The sequence below is a fragment of the Cetorhinus maximus genome, chromosome 22 (genome assembly GCF_964194155.1).
Source record: "Cetorhinus maximus chromosome 22, sCetMax3.hap1.1, whole genome shotgun sequence".
Lineage (NCBI taxonomy): Eukaryota > Metazoa > Chordata > Chondrichthyes > Lamniformes > Cetorhinidae > Cetorhinus > Cetorhinus maximus.
The window spans coordinates 72,012,509-72,034,037 of NC_135900.1; the positions used below are offsets into that span (position 1 = coordinate 72,012,509).

Consider the following 21,529-nt stretch of genomic DNA (forward strand, 5'->3'; position numbering starts at 1 on the left):
TTGAGAGGACTAGAATATAAAAGCAGGGATGTGCTGCTGAGGCTTTATAAGGCTCTGGTCAGACCACATTTAGAATATTGTGAGCAATTTTGGGCCCCGTATCTCAGGAAGGATGTGAGAGGGTCCTGGAGAGGGTCCAGAGGAGGTTCACGAGAATGATCCCAGGAATGAAAGGTTTAACATATGAGGAACGTTTGAGGACTCTGGGTCTATACTCGATGGAGTTTAAAAGGATGAGGGGGGATCTGATTGAAACTTACAGAATACTGAAAGGCCTGGATAGAGTGGATGTGGGGAAGATGTTTCCATTAGTAGGAGAGACTAGGACCCGAGGGCACAGCCTCAGAGCAAAGGGAAGACCTTTTAGAACAGAGATGAGGAGAAACTTCTTTAGCCAGAGAGTGGTGAATCTATGGAATTCATTGCCACAGAAGGCTGTGGAGGCCAGGTCATTGAGTGTATTTAAGACCGAGATAGATAGGTTCTTGATTGGTAAGGGGATCAAAGGTTATGGGGAGAAGGCGGGAGAATGGGGTTGAGAAACTTATCAGCCATGACTGAATGGCAGAGCAGACTCGATGGGCTGAATGGCCTAATTTCTGCTCCTATGTCTTATGGACTGTCAACTAGACCGATGGAGTTACCAATGCTCAAAATCTGCAATTGGAAATTCTGGACCTCCAGGATTGCGAAAAGATGTAGAATTTGCAGCACAGCATCAGGCCATTCAACCCAAGCTGATCAGATCTTTTATAGGTGTTTATTCTGAAACATTAACTTGACATTTTTTCCCTTCACAGACACTGATGGGCCTGCTATGTATTTCCAACATTGCTCGTCTTGCACCCAATGCAGATCTGTCTATCCAAGTGTGCCAACATCCTTCGTATAGTGCTGGTTCACAGCATTGTAGTGTGCAAGATATGCAATAGTGTTAATGAGTCGGTACTTGTATTTTACAGAGACGCAAAGATTTCCTGCAGCTCATGCTAGATGCCCGGATATCCACCGATTACACCACGGTGGAGAAGTTCGACATGGTCAATTCCAATGGTCAAATTGAGGAGACATCCGAGACGCAGAATGCAAAGCCCACAGCCACGACAAACCTACCCAAAATCCAGAAGAGGATCCTTACTCTGGATAAAATTTTGGGACAGGCATTCATTTTCTTTGCGGCAGGATATGAAACCACTGGAAGTACTCTGGCCTTTACTTCTTACTTGCTTGCCACCCATCCTGAGAGCCAGGAGTTGCTGCTGAAGGAAGTGAATAAATTCTTTGAGTCTCACGTAAGTTCAGTTTGACTTTTAGGTCTGACCTATAGCTGTTTCAGATCCCTCCATGGTCTCACTCCATTCTATCTTTGTAAGCTCCTCCAGTCATACAACCCTTTCTCCTTCCTCCAATTCTGGTCTTTTCTGCATCCCCTACTCCCTTCACCCCACCAATGTTGACTGTACTTTCAGCTGCCTAGACCTTAAGCTATGGAATTCCCTCCCTAAACCTCTCCACCACCCTGTCTCTTTCCTCCTTTAAGGTGTCAAGCATTGCCTCATTACGTTCCTGTGAAACGCCTTGAAACATTTTACTACATTTAGTGCTGGGGGATCTTTTACACCCACCTGAGAGAGCACATGAGGCCTTGGATTAAGGTCTCATCCAAAATGACAGCACCATCGACAGTGCAGCACTGGAATGTCGGCCTATATTACATGCTCAGTTGTAGCCCCAAGAGCTCAGAGGTTTGGAGCTTCCATTTTAAAAGAAATTAGAAGTTAATTCTGTTTTAATCTACTAATGGGATGTAAATATTCCATCTTCCCAAATGATGCCTTTTATAAAACCATATCATCCAATGACTGACTGCCATACAATTTTTTTTCAGTGTTTTAGATCTTTATTTCAATTCAGGTTGATTCAGCAGAATTTCCTTGTATTAATATATGAACACAGCTATTAATGTCTCTGGACACATATTTAGAATTAATACGCATGCTTGCAGCAGTTGAATGCCTCTTTTGCACTCCACAATCCCTTTGCCACAGCATTGGTGGGTGTCCATGCTCCAAATCCTGGAATTCCCTCCCTTAACCTCTCTGCTATTTCACCTCTTTCCCCAAACCAACAGCCTCCTAAAAACCTATCTCTTTAACCATGATTTTAGTCACTCTTTCCTAATGTCTCATTCCCAGGGGGACTCATCAAATGTTTTCTTGCATTAGACGCACAATATAAATGCACATTGTTGTTGATTGTGAGGAATCATAACAAAGGACAGGTAACTGGAGATTGAGCTATCAAAAAGGGACAGATTTATTCCCACTGTCCTTCTTAAAAATCCCTATGAATCTCCCGCTGTCCCCAAGCATTCAGAACGAGGGAAAACTCTATCCTGAGTGTATCAGTGCATCATGAAACAAATAACCTGGAATGTGTGCAAAACAAAAGGATAGAATTTAATTTGTCCATTATGCCCTTGGTCAAATGAAGTAGCATATACCAGCAAACTATAAGTGCCAATCGCCTGGCAGGACTCGGGCCGATTAGCCTCCTCTGTTGTAAATCACTCTATGACTCTTTTGGGAGTATTGCTCCACAACACCTACCCCCATCCAGTCAGTTATTCCAATATAATGCCTCTTTTAAAACACAAGTACTGTCTGCTTCAAACAGAACTCGCAACAAGAAATATAAAGGGCAGGTGGTTTTATACTGGTATAATCCAGATTAGTAGCTCATGGTCACCTGGTGAAACTTATTTAGAAATGACCTCTCCAGATCAGCATTCCCTTCTACCAAGATAGCATACCCTAGAGTCTCTTACTCATATTAAACTGACACCTTTCAACTCGCACAAGCTGCATTTTAACTTTTTGCTTATTTTCATTTTTGTCAAACAGACAAGAACTCAAAAGACTAATGTTTTGAAGAAAGAAGGGTCTCTGTCATCATGCTGCATTGGGACCTTCATTTCATATTGTAAATGAAGCCCTTGTTTTGACTTCAGTTTGTCCTCTGCTCTTTCCCACCTCCTTATCCCTCCTCTTATGAAGGTGCTAGGCTGTTATTCCAAGGACACTGGCAGACCTGGGTACCTCACTTGAGTGGCCACTCTTCAATGTGCAAACCTAACCAATTGAAAATTCAGAACGGATGCAGTTATCACCATTAAAGCCCAGTATCGCCCTGACCCATGTTAATGAATGAGCCAGTTGGTATCAAACACAAGAATTGATCTGGCTGATTCCTCCTTTCCCTAGCTCAGGGGCTCCAAGGACACCTGCAGCACCCCTACCACTATCCTGGCTGAGATCAGCAGCCTCACAGCTTTGCATGGCTCATCACCCACTAAATGTCCAATCGGTATGGGCGCCGTTCCCCAGCTGCCATCTGGATCATGTTGACATTGCCCAGAAACTGATGGAACTCTGATCAGTAATAATTGACTGTTGTCTTTATGTCATTTCCTTCTGATCACTATAGATCACTCACATGGTTACTGCTGGTAATTAAAATGCCCCAATGGCACCTTCACCTGCAGACAGCGATGTGTATATCCTCTTATAGGTTCCTGTGATCACTCCATGACTGAGCAGATGAAAATTAGATTAACATAGAGAGCTTTCATTGATAGTTGAGTTGATGCAGGGAGCTTGCAATTGAGCCACACTGAGCGGTGGATTTGATTTCCTGACTCACCTGGGGCAGTGGTTGAGATGTTACTGTTAGTCTCTCCACCCACCAGGACCCTCTCACTTAATTAATATGCAGCTGGATAGGGCAAATGTAGAGAGGGCAGGTTGTAATTGCATCTCACTTCCGCCAATTGTCATATACCCTGATAGCTCAAGACCTAGACTAACACATAAAGAACGGATAATTGAGTGAGGTACCAAAGGGAGACCAGAAATGGTGATACTAGATCCCAGCAAGACTCAACATCTTCAGGAGGAGGTAGGAGCTGGGAGGGGGGCCGGGGTGGTGGGCGGTGGAATGAGGGCTTGATAAGCTGCTTAAAAATGTCACATGCGTGGGTGTTTGGGAAGTCTGGGTCTGTAATCATCAACCTCAATCCATCCTCATTGTATCTGCAATCACTGAATATTTGCACTAGCCTGTTGAAAATAGCTTACAGCTACCCTCTGCAGAGTTTGTTGTTTTCCAAAGCACCAAGGCCACAGCAGCTGCCAGAAATAAACCAACTCCCATGACATATATTGATGGATCCACAATTAAGTCCAACCTGACGTTAGGGCATTGGTGACTGAAGCATGAATGCTACTGTTCAACACTTGGAAAGCTGCAACAACTGGCTGTTACATACAGGGGTGGAGAGGAAGGTTGGAAACTAGCAACACACCAGGCAGGCAATGAATTCATCAGTTTCAGCCTGCAAAACTAAAGTGGCAATTACAAAATGTTTCACAGAGAAGTTGAGAATTCCAATTTGAGAATGCAATTATTCTCCCACTGCCTCAGCTGGTCACCAAGTGAGTAACTGAGCTTCAAACAGAAACTGAAGCACAAAAACAAGCCATTCATCCGAATTAGCCTATATCAGTGTTTGCATTCTACAGGAGACCCCTCTCAATCTAATTGACTCTTCTTGTATCCCTTTAGTTTCTTTTCTCTTGAGTATTTATATGTGAACACCAACTGCACTCCATGGCCAGGATTTTACAGTGCAGCACTGGCCCCGCCCACAGGCTGGAAAGTCAGGCTGAACTCCATCTTGGCCGTTTCTGGGAGCCCCAACCAGATTTTACGCCCATCAGACAACAGCCATCAGGGCCCCTTCCTCTTTAAAGGTTGAGATCCTGCCTCTAGGAGCTGCCAGCCAATCGGAGGGCCAGCTGTTCTTCAGTCCCAGAAGCGCCACTGGGAAAGATGGCCACTGCTGGGACTGTCCCCGGCCCAGAGCAGCATTATGAACACCGATAAGTGGGGTCGGCATCACGGGCCAGTCAGACGAACACCAGCAAGTGTGGGGGTGTTGGTTAATGAAGGTGGGGGATGTTGCTGCGCTGGTGGCCAATCAGGTAGCCCACCACCTGAGCCTGCAAGGAGGCCACCAGGTTTTATTTGGCAGTCACCCCATGTGGCGGAGGGCCCACTCACTACTGGTAATATGCCAGGAATGGCAGGAAGAGGCCCTTAACTGACCCTTAAGTAGCAACTAGGACCCTCAGTTAGGCCCTGGGCAGGAGGGCTGTCTACTACCTTTCCTGCCGCTGCCAAAATGACAGCAGCAGTCAGAAGATGATGGGCACACCACACCTCAATTTCCCACCCAATTTTTTTTTGATTTCCCTCTCCTCCCAGCCTGCTCCCTGAGGCCCAGTAAACTTTGACCCATGTGACACCAAGTTCCACATTGTTACCCCTCCTCTCTCTAAAAAGATTGGTCTTAAATTCTCTGTTTGATCTGTTTGTGGCTGTCTTTTACTTATGCCCTCTTGTTCAGACTTCTGGTCTGGTAAAATTTTTCCGAGAACCAACAAGATGTAACTGTATTAGATGCAGTAATGGCTAATTAGCCAAGTTTAGGTTAACAGCCTAATGGTGCATGAACATTAATCTAATAGTGATCATAATATGATTAAGCTCAACATGGTGTTTGAAATTGAGGAACGTGAAACAGCTAAGATTCAGGACTTGGGTAAGGCTGACTTCAGTGGGACGGAGACTGTCCACAGTATGGGCAAATCTGTTAATGGGTAAGTAAAATGATAGAAGATCAGCGTGAGGTATTCAAAAAAGAATTCAATGTGATACAGAACCACTTTATACCACTAAAGGGAAAGAGTTCTACTTGCCAAAAAAGGCAACTGTGGGCAACTAAAGAGGTAAGGGGCAACATAAAGCAATAAGAAAAAGAATTCAAAATGAAAAAAATAGCACAGATCCTGGTGAAAGGGAAAGAAAGATACAAGCAGTGAAAGGTGACAAAAGCAGATAGAAACAGCTACAAAATGGGAGTATGAAAAGAAACGTGCAAGGTGTATCAAAATCAACACAAAACATTTTAACTATTACATTAGGAAAAAGAGGATGGTCAAGAGTAATGCAGGCCCCTTGAAAACCGATAATGCTGATGTTCACAATGAAAATAAGGAATAGTGGACATGCTGAATAATTACTTTGTATCAGTACTTATGCAGAGGAGGAGGTCAGCATGCCAGACATCCCAAGAAAACAATGATTGATTCAGGAACAGGCTCTCAACCAAATTAACATAAGCAAGATAACAGTAATGGAGAAATTGATGACACGAAAGAGCATCAAACTCGCAGGATCAGATAGTTTCTATCTCAGAGTTTTGAAGGAAGTAGGTGAGAATATTACAGATGCTTTAACTATAATCTTCCAAAATTCTCTTGATTCTTGGACCGTTCCTCCAGACTGGAAAATTGTGCATGTCAGAAAGATGTTTAAGAAAGGTGAGCGAGGGAATCAAGGGAATTATAGACTAGTTAGCCCAATGTCTGTTGTCAGGAAATTGCTAGAGTCTATAATTAGGTGACTGGACACCTTGACAATTTTCAGCTGATCAGAGAGAGCTGGTATGGATTTGTATAGGGTAGGTCATACCTGATGTATCTTGAATTTTTTGAAGATGTGACTGAAGCAGTGGGCAGAGAAATGTTTATGCATGTTACTTATTTGAACTCCCAGTATACATTTGATAAAGTTCCTCATAAAAGACTGATAACTAAAATTGAAGCTCATGGAATTGAAGGTAAACTATTGACCAGGTTAGGAAATCGGCCGAATGGCAGGAGACAGAGGGCTGAATCTTCAGTTCAGCGTGCGGGGGTGGGCCCCGCAAGCCGAGGTATAAAGCGACGCACGGTAACATCGGGTGTGCATCCCGACGTCACCGCGCGGCATTCTGATCCTCAGTTCGGACCACAGTCAGCTGCGCGCCCGCCGAACTATTAAGGCCATTAATCACCTAATTAAAGTCATTGTCAGGGCTGCCCGTCCAACCTTAAAGTTGGTGGGCAGGCGAAGAGTCCAGGCGGCCTTCTCATTTCTCATGAAACCTCATCCACAGGCAGGATGAGGTTTCATGAAGGGTTTATAAATTAAATAAAATTTTTTATTAAAATTCATAAACATGTCCCAGCTCATGTGACACGAGAGGACATGTCTGCATAATTTTATTTCTTTATTTTAAACATGTTTTGAGCTGAGCTTAATCTCCCTGAGGCAGCTCCGTGCTAAGGATTCCGTCTGCGCTTTCTCAACTTGTCCTATCACCTTCAAAGATTTGTGTAGTTAATGTTGAATCTGGTCCCATTGCCCTTTCAGGCAGAACATTTCCCATCAAAACTCGGTGTCTAGAAATAGAAATTCTTCAATATCCTTCTGGTTCTTTTATGTTCACCCTCAGGTCTGTTCCTCTTTAAAACTGAACCATTTAGTTTATATCGCCTCCTCATTCTTTTTACAAAATGTATCCCTTCATACTTCATCTGCCATGTATCTGTCCATTTCACCTGTCTATGATCTCCTGAAGTCTGTTACTCTCTTCCTCACTGTTTCCTACATTTCTAAATTTCTAGCCATCTGAAAACTTTGAAGTTATGGTATGTAACCCCAGGCCCAGGTTATTAAGATATATATCAAAGGGAACAGTGGTCCCAACACTGATCTCTGGGCGACATCACTTTCCTCCAGTCTGAAAAATAACCATTCACCACTACTTTCCGCTTTCTGTCTGGAAGCCCTGAACCCACTGCTCCTTTGATCCCATGGGCATTGATTCTGCTAACAAGTCTAAGATGTAGCATTTTATGAAACACCTTTTGAAAATCCACATACATATCATCAACTACATTACCCTCATCAAGCCTCTCTCTTTCTTGAACAGTACCAGTCAGCTTCCAATAATCCTGTCATTGGAGTTTCCAGCTAACATATTGTGCTAATTCAGTCACTAGCAGCTAATTTGCTGTGTGATTAAGCACCAAGTCCTGATTGAAAAAAATGCACACATTGCCCCAACGAGTGCTGTCAAAAGGCACCTATAAAATGGTAAAATAATTGTGGTTTTTGAGCAATAAATGCAAGTTCTTGGTTTGAAGTGAGGAACTTTTAAATTAAAATATCTTAGCCTTCTGAAAATTGACTTATAGAAAGTGCATTTCCAAGATTTGATAAAGATAAATGATTTGAAAGAGATTTGGGCCATAAATTATATATTTGGGCACATCCCTGAATTGCTTATCTTGTAACATACTGGAAGCAATAAAGTTCCTTTTTATCCCAGAAAATTTATAACTCTACTTCTTTGAACAGCAAAAAACTAGGTTACTCTGGTACCTTGCCAAGTGAGAGGTGCAGTAGGCTAGCTGCTTAGGAACATTTGTCCATACTAACAGTAAGAGAGAAAAGATATAGAAAATTACTAGAGAACAAAAGGCCTAGGTTCATCTAGTTTACTTTCTGCCTTCCTGGGAGTTGTTGATTAATCATAGCAACAATAATGAAATTCCCCAAAGCTTCATGGGGGCATTATAAAACCAAGCATGACACCAAGCTACATAAGGACATATTAAGTCAGATCATCAAGAGCTTGGTCCAAGAGGTAGATTTTAAGAAGGGCCTTAAAGGAGGAAAGCAATGTAGAGAGGCGGAGAGGCTTAGGGAGGGAATTTCAGAGCTTGGGGCCTAGGCAACTGAACACACGGCTGCCAAACGGTGGAGCAATTAAAATTGGTGATGCACAAGAGGCCAGAATTTGAGGAGCGCAAATATCTTGGAGGGTTGTGGGGATGGGGTGTATTATAGAAAGAGGGAGGGGCAAGGCTATGGAGAGATTAGAAAACAAGGGTGAGAATTTTAAAATGAAGACATTGCTTGACTGGGATCAGTGAGCTCTGGGGTGATAGGGTAACAAGACTTGCTGCGATTTAAGACATGGGCTACAAAGTTTTGGAGAGTTTACAGATGGTAGAACGTAGGAGATCAGTGCATTGGAATAGTTGAGTCTAGAGTAATGAAGGCATGAATGAAGGTTTCAGCAGCAGATGAACTGAGACGGCAAAGTTGAGCGATGTTACAGAGGTAGAAATAGGTGGTGTTTAGTGACAAATATGAAGTCAGAAACTTGGTTTGGTATAAAAAATGACACCAAGGTTGTGAACATATTGGCTTAATTGCAGACTATTGCCAGGGAGAGGGATGGAGTTGATAGCTAGGGATTGGAGTTTGGAGTGAGGACCAAAAACAATGGCTTTGGCCTTCGCAATTTAAAAGTTCTGCTCATCCAGTATTGGATGTTGAATAAGCAGTCTGATAATTTAGCAACATTGGAAGAGTTGAGGGAGGTGTTGGTGAGGTAGAGCAGGGTGTTGTCAATGGACATGTGAAAACTAACACTACATCTTTGGATATGTTGCCGAGAGGCAGCATGTAGATGAGAAACAGGAGACCCAGGATCGATTCTTGGGGGAACACTAGAGGTAACATTGCGGGAGCAGGAAGAGAAGCCATTTCAAGTGATTCTCTGGTTATGATTAGGTAGATAACAATGGAACCAGGTGAGAGCAATCCTACCCACTGGTTGAGAGTGGGGAAACGTTGGAGGAGGATGGTGTGGCCAACCACGTCAAAGGGTGCAGACAGGTCGAGAAGGAAGAGGAGGAACTGTTTATCTGACTATCAATCTCTATTATTCTACAACATGAGGTGACATGGGAAGGGTGTGGGGTGGGTGGGGGGTGCTGCTTTAGAAGTCGGGGGAAGCAACCCGGAAAGAACTGAGGAAGATGTCGGGTGTAGAAGTGGCGGGGAAGAAGGCCTGCCTTGGGGATCCGGCACTGTGTCCAAGGTTTAAGAATAAAAATTAAAACTTGAAACATGCCTCCAGCCCTCACCCCCACACTTTCCACATGTTCCATCCATGCCAACCCATGCCACCTCATGCCCTTTATAGCCCCTATGCCAAACTATCCCTCTCACCCAACCCCATTGCCCTTTACAACCCCTATGCCCTTCCACCCAACCCCACCCCCCCCATGGTCCTTATAGCCGCTATGCTAACTTAGTGCCAATTCATGTCAATCCATGCCCCCTACCACCAGCCTTTGCCGTTATACCGATCATGCCAATGCATCTAATATCCATTATGGTCAGACATCAGGACTCATGCAGAGATGAGATTTAAAAAATCTAGAAAATAAAGATTTGTGTCTTTGAAGACTTCACTATATTGAAAATAAATGCTCTCATTCATACAAACCCATTTACTATCTTTACATTCCTTCAACTGAATAAAGCCTTATAACAACAAGCATTTCATTCAAGTTCACAATCTCTTATAACAACAAGCATTGGAATTCATAGTCCCACATCAAAGAGTCTGTAACCACTTGTATCTGTCAATCAAACTGTGAACTAGCAGGCACCTTACTGTGATAATGGATGGTTGTGAAATCAGTCATACAGCACTCACCCAGTAATGGAAACCCTCAGGCTTATGTCAGCAGACAGAATGAAATAGCAGGCAATCATTTTTTTAACACTCTAGACATTTTTTTTTCAAAAATTTAAAGGGCAGGACCTTTAAATGCCTTGATAGCTTGACAGCTCCCTTTGATAGCAACCTTTGACAGGTCCTTCTGACAGTTTTGACAGTTGATTTTGACAGGTTTGTTGACAGTTCCAATGAGCTTGACAGTAATGAGTTTATGCACTTTTTATGCACATTCATGCCTTTTAACAATTCCAAAAGCCACCTGACCTCCCCCAAAGGGCACTGAGCTCAACCAAAGGACACCTTACCTCCTCAAAAGGTGTCCTGGGACCAGATCCAAAGGGGTACCTTACCTCCCCAAAGGGGTACCCTGGCTAACCAAGCGATTCCACAAAGTTCAGACCTGCTATTACCTGGTCTAATCTGCACACTTCAGGTTTCACACTCCTGGTCCACAAAAATCCCACTTCATTGGAGGCAGCTGATGATTTAAATGGCTGGATGCCTATGTAAAATGTGCACGTGCGAAACGTGGCCTGTTCACATCCCCACCACCGCGAAAATGGGATGTGCCATGTTCAGGGGTGGGACTTCGGATTTTTGGCCAATTCTGCCTTTTTTGCCATGATGGAGAGTGAAAACCTGGGCCAATGTTTCAAGATTTTTGAAGATTTAACCTAGGAATTTTGGATAATTTATATTCAGCAGTTGCTATCAAATTAAATTTGGCTCACACGCGATTAAATTCTGGAAGTGAATTGAAGCCAGGCAGAGCGTCTACCCAGGATGGTGGTTCTCTCATACCTCATCAGGTTGAGACAGTGAGGCTCACTAATACATTCCAGAGAAAAAATGGGTATAATATGTCAGGAATGCCTCACTCATTCGACCTCAACAAGAATTCTCAGCGTTCCTGCACAATGTGTTTACCACCAGCTTGGTACCATAGCGAGGTATAACGGTGGGGCCTTTGATTGACTGGCAGCTCAACTGGCCAATCCCATGACACGGGGCTGAGGAATGATCAGATGTCAAGTCTTTAGAAGAAGGTGACACACAGTAAGGAGAAGTATGGAATGGAAGACAGACTCCGCAGGCAAGAACTTTCATCTTAAATTCAACACCAATTTGCCTGAGAGAACTGCTAGAGAACTTCTAAGTGGAGAAATGAGATGACCTTTGTTACTTCCTATGTTAGAAAAAAGTATCAAAATAAGTTCAAACTCACTGTGAACATCATTCTGTTAGTTTCCATATTATATGTCAGATAAATCATGTTTATAATCGGTCTCCTCTCACTGGAGTTTTCATTAATCCACCCTCTGGAAGATGTGAGAAATGCATGTGGTGACAATTTGAGATTGTCACTTAACAGAACAAGGCCTGTCCTCGTTACATCACCAGGTTACACTATCATATGATTACATTTTGGGCAGCAAAAGTGAATTCATTGCCGTGGATATGGGAGTCACTGAATCCAATCTAGTGTAGATCTGGAATTTGTAACAGATGGCTCAACAAAAATGGTTGTCCATTAACTCGTCATTGTAATCTTTCAGACCACCCCTGATTATAACAACGTGCAGAGCTTACCATATTTGGACATGGTGATGTCAGAGTCTCTACGCATGTACCCGCCTGGAGTCAGGTAAAAAAAAAGGCATGATTCATGAAACTTTAAGAGATTATAGTGAGAAGGAGGTAAAACCCCTTCTAAAAATGGTGTTACAAATTGGACACTTTTGTTTTATATGACAAAACTTTCCACTGAATTTTGTATAGGAAGGATTTCCCAATACCTTAACAAAAACAGAATTACCTGGAAAAACTCAGCAGGTCTGGCAGCATCGGTGGAGAAGAAATCAGTTAACGTTTCGAGTCTTCATGACCCTTCGGCAGAACTGAAGTATAGTTAGGAGAGAGGTGAAATATAAGCTGGTCTAAGGTGGGGGGGCGGGGGGAGAGAGAAGTTGAGGGTGGGATGATTGTGGAGATAAGCAAGCAGTGATAGGAGCAGATAATCAAAAGATGTCACAGACAAAAGGATCAAAGAGGTGTTGAAGGTGGTGATATTGTCTAAGAAAAGTGCTAATTAAGAATGGAAGACAGGATACTCAAGGTACAGCTCTAGTGGGGGTGGGATGGAAAGACTAACAAAGTTTTAGTTTTAGATTTAAAAATAATGGAAATAGATGGGAAAAGAAGAATCTATATATATTATTGAAAAAAAAGGGGAGGGGGGAGAAACGGGGTGGGGATGGGGGGAGGGGGAGTTTAAGATCTAAAGTTGTTGAATTCAATATTCAGCCCGGAAGGCTGTAAAGTGCCTAGTCGGAAGATGAGGTGCTGTTCCTCCAGTTTGCGTTGGGCTTCACTGGAACAATGCAGCAAGCCAAGGACAGACATGTGGGCAAGAGAACAGGGTGGAGTGTTAAAATGGCAAGCGACAGGGAGGTTTGGGTCTTTCTTGCAGACAGACCGAAGGTGTTCTGCAAAGCGGTCACCCAGTTTGCGTTTGGTCTCTCCAATGTAGAGGAGACCGCATTGGGAGGAACGAATGCAGTAGACTAAGTTAGGGGAAATGCAAGTGAAATGCTGCTTCACTTGAAAGGAGTGTTTGGGCCCTTGGACGGTGAGGAGAGAGGAAGTGAAGGGGCAGGTGTTGCATCTTCTGCATGGGCATGGGGAGGTGCCATAGGTGGGGGTTGAGGAGTAGGGGGTGATGGAGGAGTGGACCAGGGTGTCCCGGAGGGAACGATCCCTACGGAATGCCGTCGGGGGGGTGAAGGGAAGATGTGTTTGGTGGTGGCATCATGCTGGAGTTGGCGGAAATGGCGGAGGATAATCCTTTGAATGCGGAAGCTGGTTGGGTGATAAGTGAGGGCAAGGGGGACCCTATCACGTTGCTGGGAAGGAGGAGAAGGCGTGAGGGTGGATGCGCGGGATATGGGCCGGACACGGTTGAGGGCCCTGTCAACGACCGTGGGTGGAAAACCTCGGTTAAGGAAGAAGCAGGACATGTCAGAGGAGCTGTTTTTGAAGGTAGCGTCATCAGAACAGATGCGATGGAGGCGAAGGAACTGAGAGAATGGGATGGAGTCCTTACAGGAAGCGGGGTGTGAGGAGCTGTAGTCGAGGTAGCTGTGGGAGTCGGTAGGATTGTAATGGATATTGGTGGACAGTCTATCATCAGAAATTGAGACAGAGAGGTCAAGGAAGGGAAGAGAAGTGTCAGAGATGGACCATGTGAAAATGATGGAGGGGTGGAGATTGGAAGCAAAATTAATAAATTTTTTCAGGTCCGGACGAGAGCATGAAGCAGCACCGAAGTAATTATCGATGTACCGGAGAAAGAGTTGTGGGAGGGGGCCGGAGTAGGACTGGAACAAGGAATGTTCCACATACCCCATAAAGAGACAGGCATAGCTGGGACCCATGCGGGTACCCATAGCCACACCTTTTATTTGGAGGAAGTGAGAGGAGTTAAAGGAGAAATTGTTCAGTGTGAGAACAAGTTCAGCCAGACGGAGGAAAGTAGTGGTGGATGGGGATTGTTCGGGCCTCTGTTCAAGGAAGAAGCTAAGGGCCCTCAGACCATCCTGGTGGGGGATGGAGGTGTAGAGGGATTGGACATCCATGGTGAAGAGGAAGCGGTTGGGGCCAGGGAACTGGAAATTGTTGATGTGACGTAAGGTGTCAGAGGAATCACGGATGTAGGTGGGAAGGGACTGGACAAGGGGAGACAGAAGGGAGTCAAGATAACGAGAAATGAGTTCCGTGGGGCAGGAACAGGCTGACACGATCAGTCTGCCAGGACAGTTCTGTTTGTGGATTTTGGGTAGGAGGTAGAAGCGGGCCATCCGAGGTTGGGCGACTATCAGGTTGGAAGCTGTGGGAGGAAGATCTCCAGAGGAGATGAGGTCAGTGACAGTCCTGGAAACAATGGCTTGATGTTCTGTGGTGGGGTCATGGTCCAGGGAGAGGTAGGAGGAAGTGTCTGCGAGTTGACGCTCAGCCTCTGCGAGGTAGAGGTCAATGCGCCAGACACTTCCCAATACCTTGTCTGGTTAAGGCAGTCTTAAATGGCAAGGCAGTGTCTTCATGTAAAGGCTGTATCAAGCATATCAGTAATGTTCCCATAGAAAGTAATACAACAAAGTTCAATTCTAAAGGACGCATTACAGGTTTAAACATCACATGGTACACTGCACAGTTGACTTTTTTTGAAGTGCTGTAATCCATGGGTTTGGAGTTTACCGTTAACCTGTTTTGATGAACTTCTCCATCTAAACACTTCCTTTTCCATTGCTTCCTCCCTGGGCATCACAGCTAACCCCAGCCCTGACCTTGCTTCATTTTCCCTTGAGTAGAAAGCAAATGGTGAGCAATCACTCAACTTAGAATCAGAAGAAAATGGCTCTTGTGCTATATCAGTCTTAGAAAGAGCTGTGCAATTAGTCCCATTCCTCTCCCCCCATACCCATGCAAATTTTAACCCTTCAAGTGCATATGTATCCAATCTCTTTTTGAAAGTTTCTGTTGAATCTGCTGCCTTTCTACCAACACGTTCTCTAGCATAACACACTGTATAAAAATTTAAAAATACTTCATTACCCCTCTGGTTCTTTTACCAATTATCATAAATTTGCGTCTTCTTGTTAATGACCCTCCTGCCAGTGGAAACAGATTTTCCCTTATCAAAACTTGTAACTTTGAACACTTTTATGAAATCTTATTTTACCTTCTCTGCTCTGTGCTCTAAGAACAATCGCAGCTTCTCTAGTCTTTTCACGTAACTGAAGCTGCTTATAAAGTATGGTTAAAATGAAAGCCCGGTCCCTGAAAACCCAGTAACACCAACCAAAGTAGTACAAAAATCACACAGACCAGGAGGGCCAAGATTTGGTTCCTGTCCCGTGCTGAGCTGAGCTGATTTCACCTTCAGAGGCCCTTTCCATAAGGAAGTGGGGATGGGATAAAATGCAGCCAGGTTTCCCAATCCTGATTGCTATCCAGTAACCGTTGTTAGACAGTGCCTGTGTGTCTAAGAAGGGCACCTGGTGCTCATGTACCCATACCAGACATTAGTGCTTTCAGTAAAGGAGGGATGAAAACTTGTTAAGGTGACGGAAGCTCGTTTTTTGCCCTCCTGGGAGGGAACCATGGAGGGCAAAAAATGACTTAAAAAGATTATTGTACACGTTGTCGTTGTTTGTAAAGATCAGTGATGAAATAACCAACACTTCTGTTGGTCTGTCGCAGGTTTCAGCGTATTTGTGAAAAGGACTGTTTTGTGAAAGGGCACTTCATTCCAGCAGGGATGACTATCGAAGTTCCTGTCGGTGTCCTTCACTATGACCCCAAATACTGGCCAGAACCGGAGAAATTTAAACCAGAGAGGTATGTAACAACCAATCATAACTACTTCCATTTATATAGTGCCTTTAACACAGTAAAGTGACCCAAGGCACTTCATAGGCATGTTATCAATCAAAAAAATGACCCTGGATCAAGTAAGGAGATGTTAAGACAGATGACCAAACACTTGGTCAAAGACATCGAAGAGGTAAAGAGCATTTTCAACACTGAAAAGTTGCACTGACCCATATTGTACCAGCAATGAGACAAAGAATATTCATAAAAAATTTAGCTGTCATCATAAAGGCATAAATGCCACCCACTTTAATCCTTTGTTCATTGACCTAGCTGGTGATGTGTTACTTCTCAAAATGTTGTTGTCTCATCTGGAAGAATTCCTGAGTATGGCATTTCACAGTGTCCAGCCTTGAGGTAGGCTGTAATTATACCCAGCTAATGGCAGAACCATGGATACATCCATCCTCCAGTGACAAGACTTCACAAGTACTGTGAAACCTATAGGCCGGGATTTTCCAGCCCCATTGGCATTGACCATCATGGTGGAGGGTGGGGTGGGACAATATGGCATTAAGGCCAAAATTTGGTTTTAGACCGATGTTAAATCAGTTTGCGATCGTCCGCTCCACTCGTCAATGGCGGGCCACATTTCCTGCCGCCGGACGTCAGGAATGTCATTTTAATACAGGTGCGTCTAATTATAAGCCCTGTTCACTGGAATCATCCCCTCGTATCACATACCCTTTACCATCCATGTCGGCGTGACTTCAGAATGGCATGCTTCACGACTGCCATTAAAAGATGTGCACCTGGTGACCTGAACTTGGAGGTGAATGCACATAACCTTGCACAGTGCTCGCGAGCAATGCCCGTAGGATATCAAGGATGAGGTGCTGCACATTTGCGGGGACAGAGGCGTGTCTCTTTTCCCCCGGCTGGCTTTCGGTGTGGTGCTAGGGCAAGGGCTCCAGGGCGGGTCAGACCGGTTTGGGTGGGGGGAGGGGCAAGGCAGCGCAGACAGACTGAAGGAAAGACTCAAGCACATGCTGCCGGGGGGTGGGGTGAGGGAAACGGCCACAAACTTGCAAAAGCTTGTCTAAACTGAGCATTCTTCTGCAGCTGTGACTGTTCAGCTGCAGCTCCATTGACTTCTTGGAGTCGGGCCTCTGAAACTTTACTACCCACTCAAGCAACGCAAAACCATGAAAGCACCTCCAAATGCTCCAGAACTTTTCACCTCTAGAGCGCAAACTGCAAATTAATGTGTGTCTTAGGGGGCAGCAGGGCAGTTGGCTGACTGGGCGAGTTGTACAATCCATTGCGAAAGGTGGCCATGGTTCAGTCACTGGTGGAGGCGCTCACAGCCACTTGCAATGTCTTTATTAAGGCGTGGACCAGTATCCATTATGGTTCAAGCTAACAGTGCAGCCTTGCAGCGCGGGTTAGGAGAATGCCTGTGCCTGAGCTGAGAGCACAGCATGCAGTCCAGTGGCCAAAGCTGCCTCCAATTGGCCAAGGGGAGTGGGGCGGAGGTGGGTGGGGTTTTCGGACAGTCAATGAGTGCACTGCACACTGGCCATCCAAGTGGGGGCCAGCACTCTCCTGCATGCATGAAGAGGCCTTCAGACTTAACCAAGAGAGGCTCTTAGGACTATGTGGTTTAGTGGTATTGTCACTGCACTGGTAACCTAGAGACTTAGGGTAATGCTCTGGGGACCCGGGTTTGAATCCCACCACGGCAGATGGTGGAATCTGAATTCAATAAAAATCTGGAGTTAAAAGCCTAATGGTAACCATGAAACCATTGTCGATTGTCAATTGTCGTAAAACCCATCTGGTTTACTAATATCCTGTCCCACCAGCAGGACAGACCCAGCAGAGGTGGCGACACAGTGGTATACAGTGTTTTACAGCCGGGTGCCCTGGGAGCCTTCAACATCCACTCCGGCCCCCATGAAGTCTCATGGCATCAGATCAAACATTCTGCTAATTACCACGTACCGCCCCACTCCCCCCTTTCAGCGATGAATCAATGCTCCTCCATGTTGAACACCACTTGGAGGAAGCACTGAGTGTGGCAAGTGCGCAGAATGTACTCTGAGTGGGGGACTTCAATGTCCAACACCAAGAGGGCTCGGTAGCACCACCACAGACGAACTTGCTGAGTCCTGAAGGACATAACTACTAGACTGGGTCTGCGGCAGGTGGTGAGGGAACCAACAAGAGGGAAAAACATACTTGACCTCATCCTGACCAACCTGCCTGCCACAGATGCACCTGTCCATGACAGTATCGGTAGAAGTGACCACTGCACAGCCCTTATGGAGATGAAGTCCCATCTTCACATTGAGGATACCTTCCATCATGTTGTGTGGCACGACCACCGTGCTAAGTGGGATCTAGAAACACAAGACGGGGCATCCATGAGGCGCTGTGGGCCATCAGTAGCAGCAGAATTGTACTCAACCACAATCTATAACCTCATAGCCCAGCATAACCCCCACTCTACCATTACCAGGGGATCAACCCTGGTTCAACGAATTGCAGGAGGGCATGCCAGGAGACATACCTGCACCAGACATACCTAAAAATGCGATGTCAAACAGCATAAGCAGTAAGTGATAGCCAGAGCTAAGAAATTCTACAACCAACGAATCAGATCTAAGTTCTGCAGTCCTGCCACATCCAGTCGTGAATGGTGGTGTTCAATTAAACAACTCACTGGAGGAGGAGGCTCTGCAAATATCCCCATCCTCAATGATGGAGCAGCCCAACACATCAGTACAAAAGATAAGGTTGAAGCATTCACATCAATCTTCAGCCAGAAGTGCCGAGTGGATGCTCCATCTTGGCCTCCTTCAGAGGTCCTCAGCATCACAAATGCCAGCCTTCAGTCAATTCAAATCACTCCTCGTGATATCAAGAAACGGTTGAAGGGACAGGATAGTGCAAAGGCTATGGGCTCTGACAACATTCCAGCAATTGTACTGAAGACTTGTGCTCTAGAACTTGCTGCACCCCTAGCCAAGCTGTTCCAGTACAGCTACAACACTAGCATCTACCTGGCAATATGGAAAATTGCCCAGGTATGTCCTATACAAATCCAACCTAGCCAATTACCACCCCATCTGTCTACTCTCAATCATCAGTAAAGTATTGGAAGGGGGTCATCAACAGTGCTATCAAGCAGCACTTGCTTAGCAATAACCTGTTCACTGGCATTCAGTTTTGGTTCCACCAGGGTCACTCAGCTTCTGACCTCATTACAGCCTTGGTTTAAACATGGACAAAAGAGCTGAACTCCAAAAGGTGAGGTGACAGTGACTGCCCTTGACATCAAGGCAGCATTTGACCGAGTATGGCATCAAGGAGCCCTAGCAAAACTGGAGTTAATGGGAACTAGGGGGAAAACTCTGCGCTGGTTGGAGTCATACCTAGCATAAAGGAAGATGGTTGTGGTTTTTGGAGGTCAATCATCTCAGTTCCAGGACATCACAGCAGGAGTCCCTCAGGGTAGTATCTTATGCCCAACCATCTTCAGCTGCTTCATCAATGACCTTCCTTCTATTACAAGGTCAGAATGTTCGTTGATAATTGCACAATGTTCAGCACCATTCGCGACTCCTCAGATATTGAAGCAATCTGTGTCCAAATGCAGCAAGACCTGGACAATATCCAGACTTGGGCTGGCAAGTGGGAAGTAACATTGGCACCACACAAGTGCCAGACAATGAGTATCTCCACCAAGAAAAATCTAACCATCGCCCCTTTACATTCAATGGCATTAGCATCGCTGAATCCTCCACTATCAACATCCCTGGGTGGTTACTGTTGACCAGAAACTGAATTGGACTAGCCGTATAAATACTGTGGCTACAAGAGCAGGTTAGAGGCTAGGAATCCTGTGCCAAGTAACTCACCTCCTAACTCCCCAAAGCCTGTCCACCATCTGCAATGCACAAGTCAGGAGTGTGATGGAATACTCTCCACTTGCCTGGATGAGTGCAGCTCCAACAACACTCAAGAAGCTTGACACCATCCAGGACAAAGTAGCCCGTTTGATTGGCACCTCATCCACAAATATTCACTCTCTCCACCACCGACGCACAGTAGCTGCAGTGTGTACCATCTACAAGATGCACTGCAGGAACTCACCAAGGCAGCACCTTACAAACCCACAACTGCTACCATCTAGAACAAGGGCAAGCAAATACATGGGAACACCACCACCTGGAAGTTCCCCTCCAAGCCACTCACTATCCTGACTTGGAAATATATCGCCGTTGCTTCATTGTCGTTGGGTCAAAATTCTGGAATTCCCTGCCTAACAGCACTGTGGGTGTACCTACACCACGTGGACTGCAGTGGTTCAAGAAGGCAGCTCACCACCACCTTCCCAAGGGCAACTAGGGATGGGCAATAAATGCTGACCTAGCCAGCAATGCCCACATCCTGGAAATAAATTTTAAAAATAACCCACACATCTCTCTTTTTGATCCTGCAGGAGGAGAACATCAGGATCATGGAGAAGAAGAGAGGGCAGAGGCGCTTGACTTGGCAAAGGGAGGAGTGCCTCCCTGAAGATGAAGGGATGACGGGGCCTGCTGCGCACACATTGTAGATCCACAGCGAGCTGTCACTCGTAGGCACCTCATTAGACTCAAGGTCAAGAGACGGAGTCTGTCATTCCTGCAGATGACTGAGAACCAGTGTCACCAAAGATTGCGCATTTCTAGGGAACCGCTCAGTCATATATGCCACCTAGTGTACGATTTGGCGCTATGGGGACATGGAGGTCATTCACTGCCAGCGGCTGTAAAAGTGACCACGGCGCTCAATTTTTACACCAGTGGCTCCTTCTAGGGCTCCACAGGTGGCCTGTGTGGGATTTCACAAGCCTCCAAGCACAAGTATATCCAGGACGTCATGGGCCTTCTTCGCGAAGGCACAGTACTTTGTGCATTTCGCCCAGGATCAGGAAAGCTAGAAGCGGTAAGGTTAGGGACAGCATTAAACAGGAAATTAGAGATGCATGCAACAAGGGTGCTACAGTAATCATGAGTGACTTTAATTTACATATAGACTGGATCAAACCAAATTAGCTATAATACTGTGGCGGATGAATTCCTAGAGTGCATACGAGTTTTTTTTAGACCAGAATGTAGGGGACATGCTATCCTAGATTTGGTATTGTGCAATGAGAAGGAGTTAATTAATAATCTTGTTGCGCAGGGTCCTTTAGGGAACAGTGATCATAACATGATAGAATTCTTCATTACGACGGAAAGTGAAGAGGTCCGATCTGAAACTAGGCTCCTCAGTCTTAACAAAGAAAACTATGAAGGTATGAGACATGAGTTGGCTAAGATAGATTGGGGAACTTCATTAAGAGGTGGCTAGATAATGGCTAATATTTAAGGAACAAATGTATACACTGCAACAGTTATACATTCCTTTCTGGTGCAAAAACACAACAGGAAAAGCAGCCCATCCATGGCTAACAAAAAAATTAAGGATAATGTTAGATCCAAAGAGGACTTATATAAAGTTGCTAGAAAAGTAGCAAGCTTGAGAATTGTGAGCAGTTTAGAATTCAGCAAAGGATGACCAAGAGATTGATTAAGAGGGGGAAAATGGGGTATGGAAGTAAACTTGCAAGGAACATAA

The 21,529-nt window shown here is 45.0% G+C and overlaps 1 protein-coding gene across 5 annotated transcripts in view; it reads left to right on the forward strand.

Annotated features, from left to right (window-relative positions):
* The window catches only part of tbxas1 (thromboxane A synthase 1 (platelet)), a 242,859-nt gene that overhangs the window by 204,656 nt on the left and 16,674 nt on the right, over positions 1-21,529 (forward strand). For all 5 annotated transcript variants that reach the window (XM_078568528.1, XM_078568527.1, XM_078568529.1 and 2 more), the window contains 3 exons: positions 963-1,292; positions 12,046-12,134; positions 15,749-15,886. In XM_078568528.1, coding sequence (XP_078424654.1) covers positions 963-1,292; positions 12,046-12,134; positions 15,749-15,886 — 557 coding nt within the window. The remainder of the gene's footprint in view (positions 1-962; positions 1,293-12,045; positions 12,135-15,748; positions 15,887-21,529) is intronic.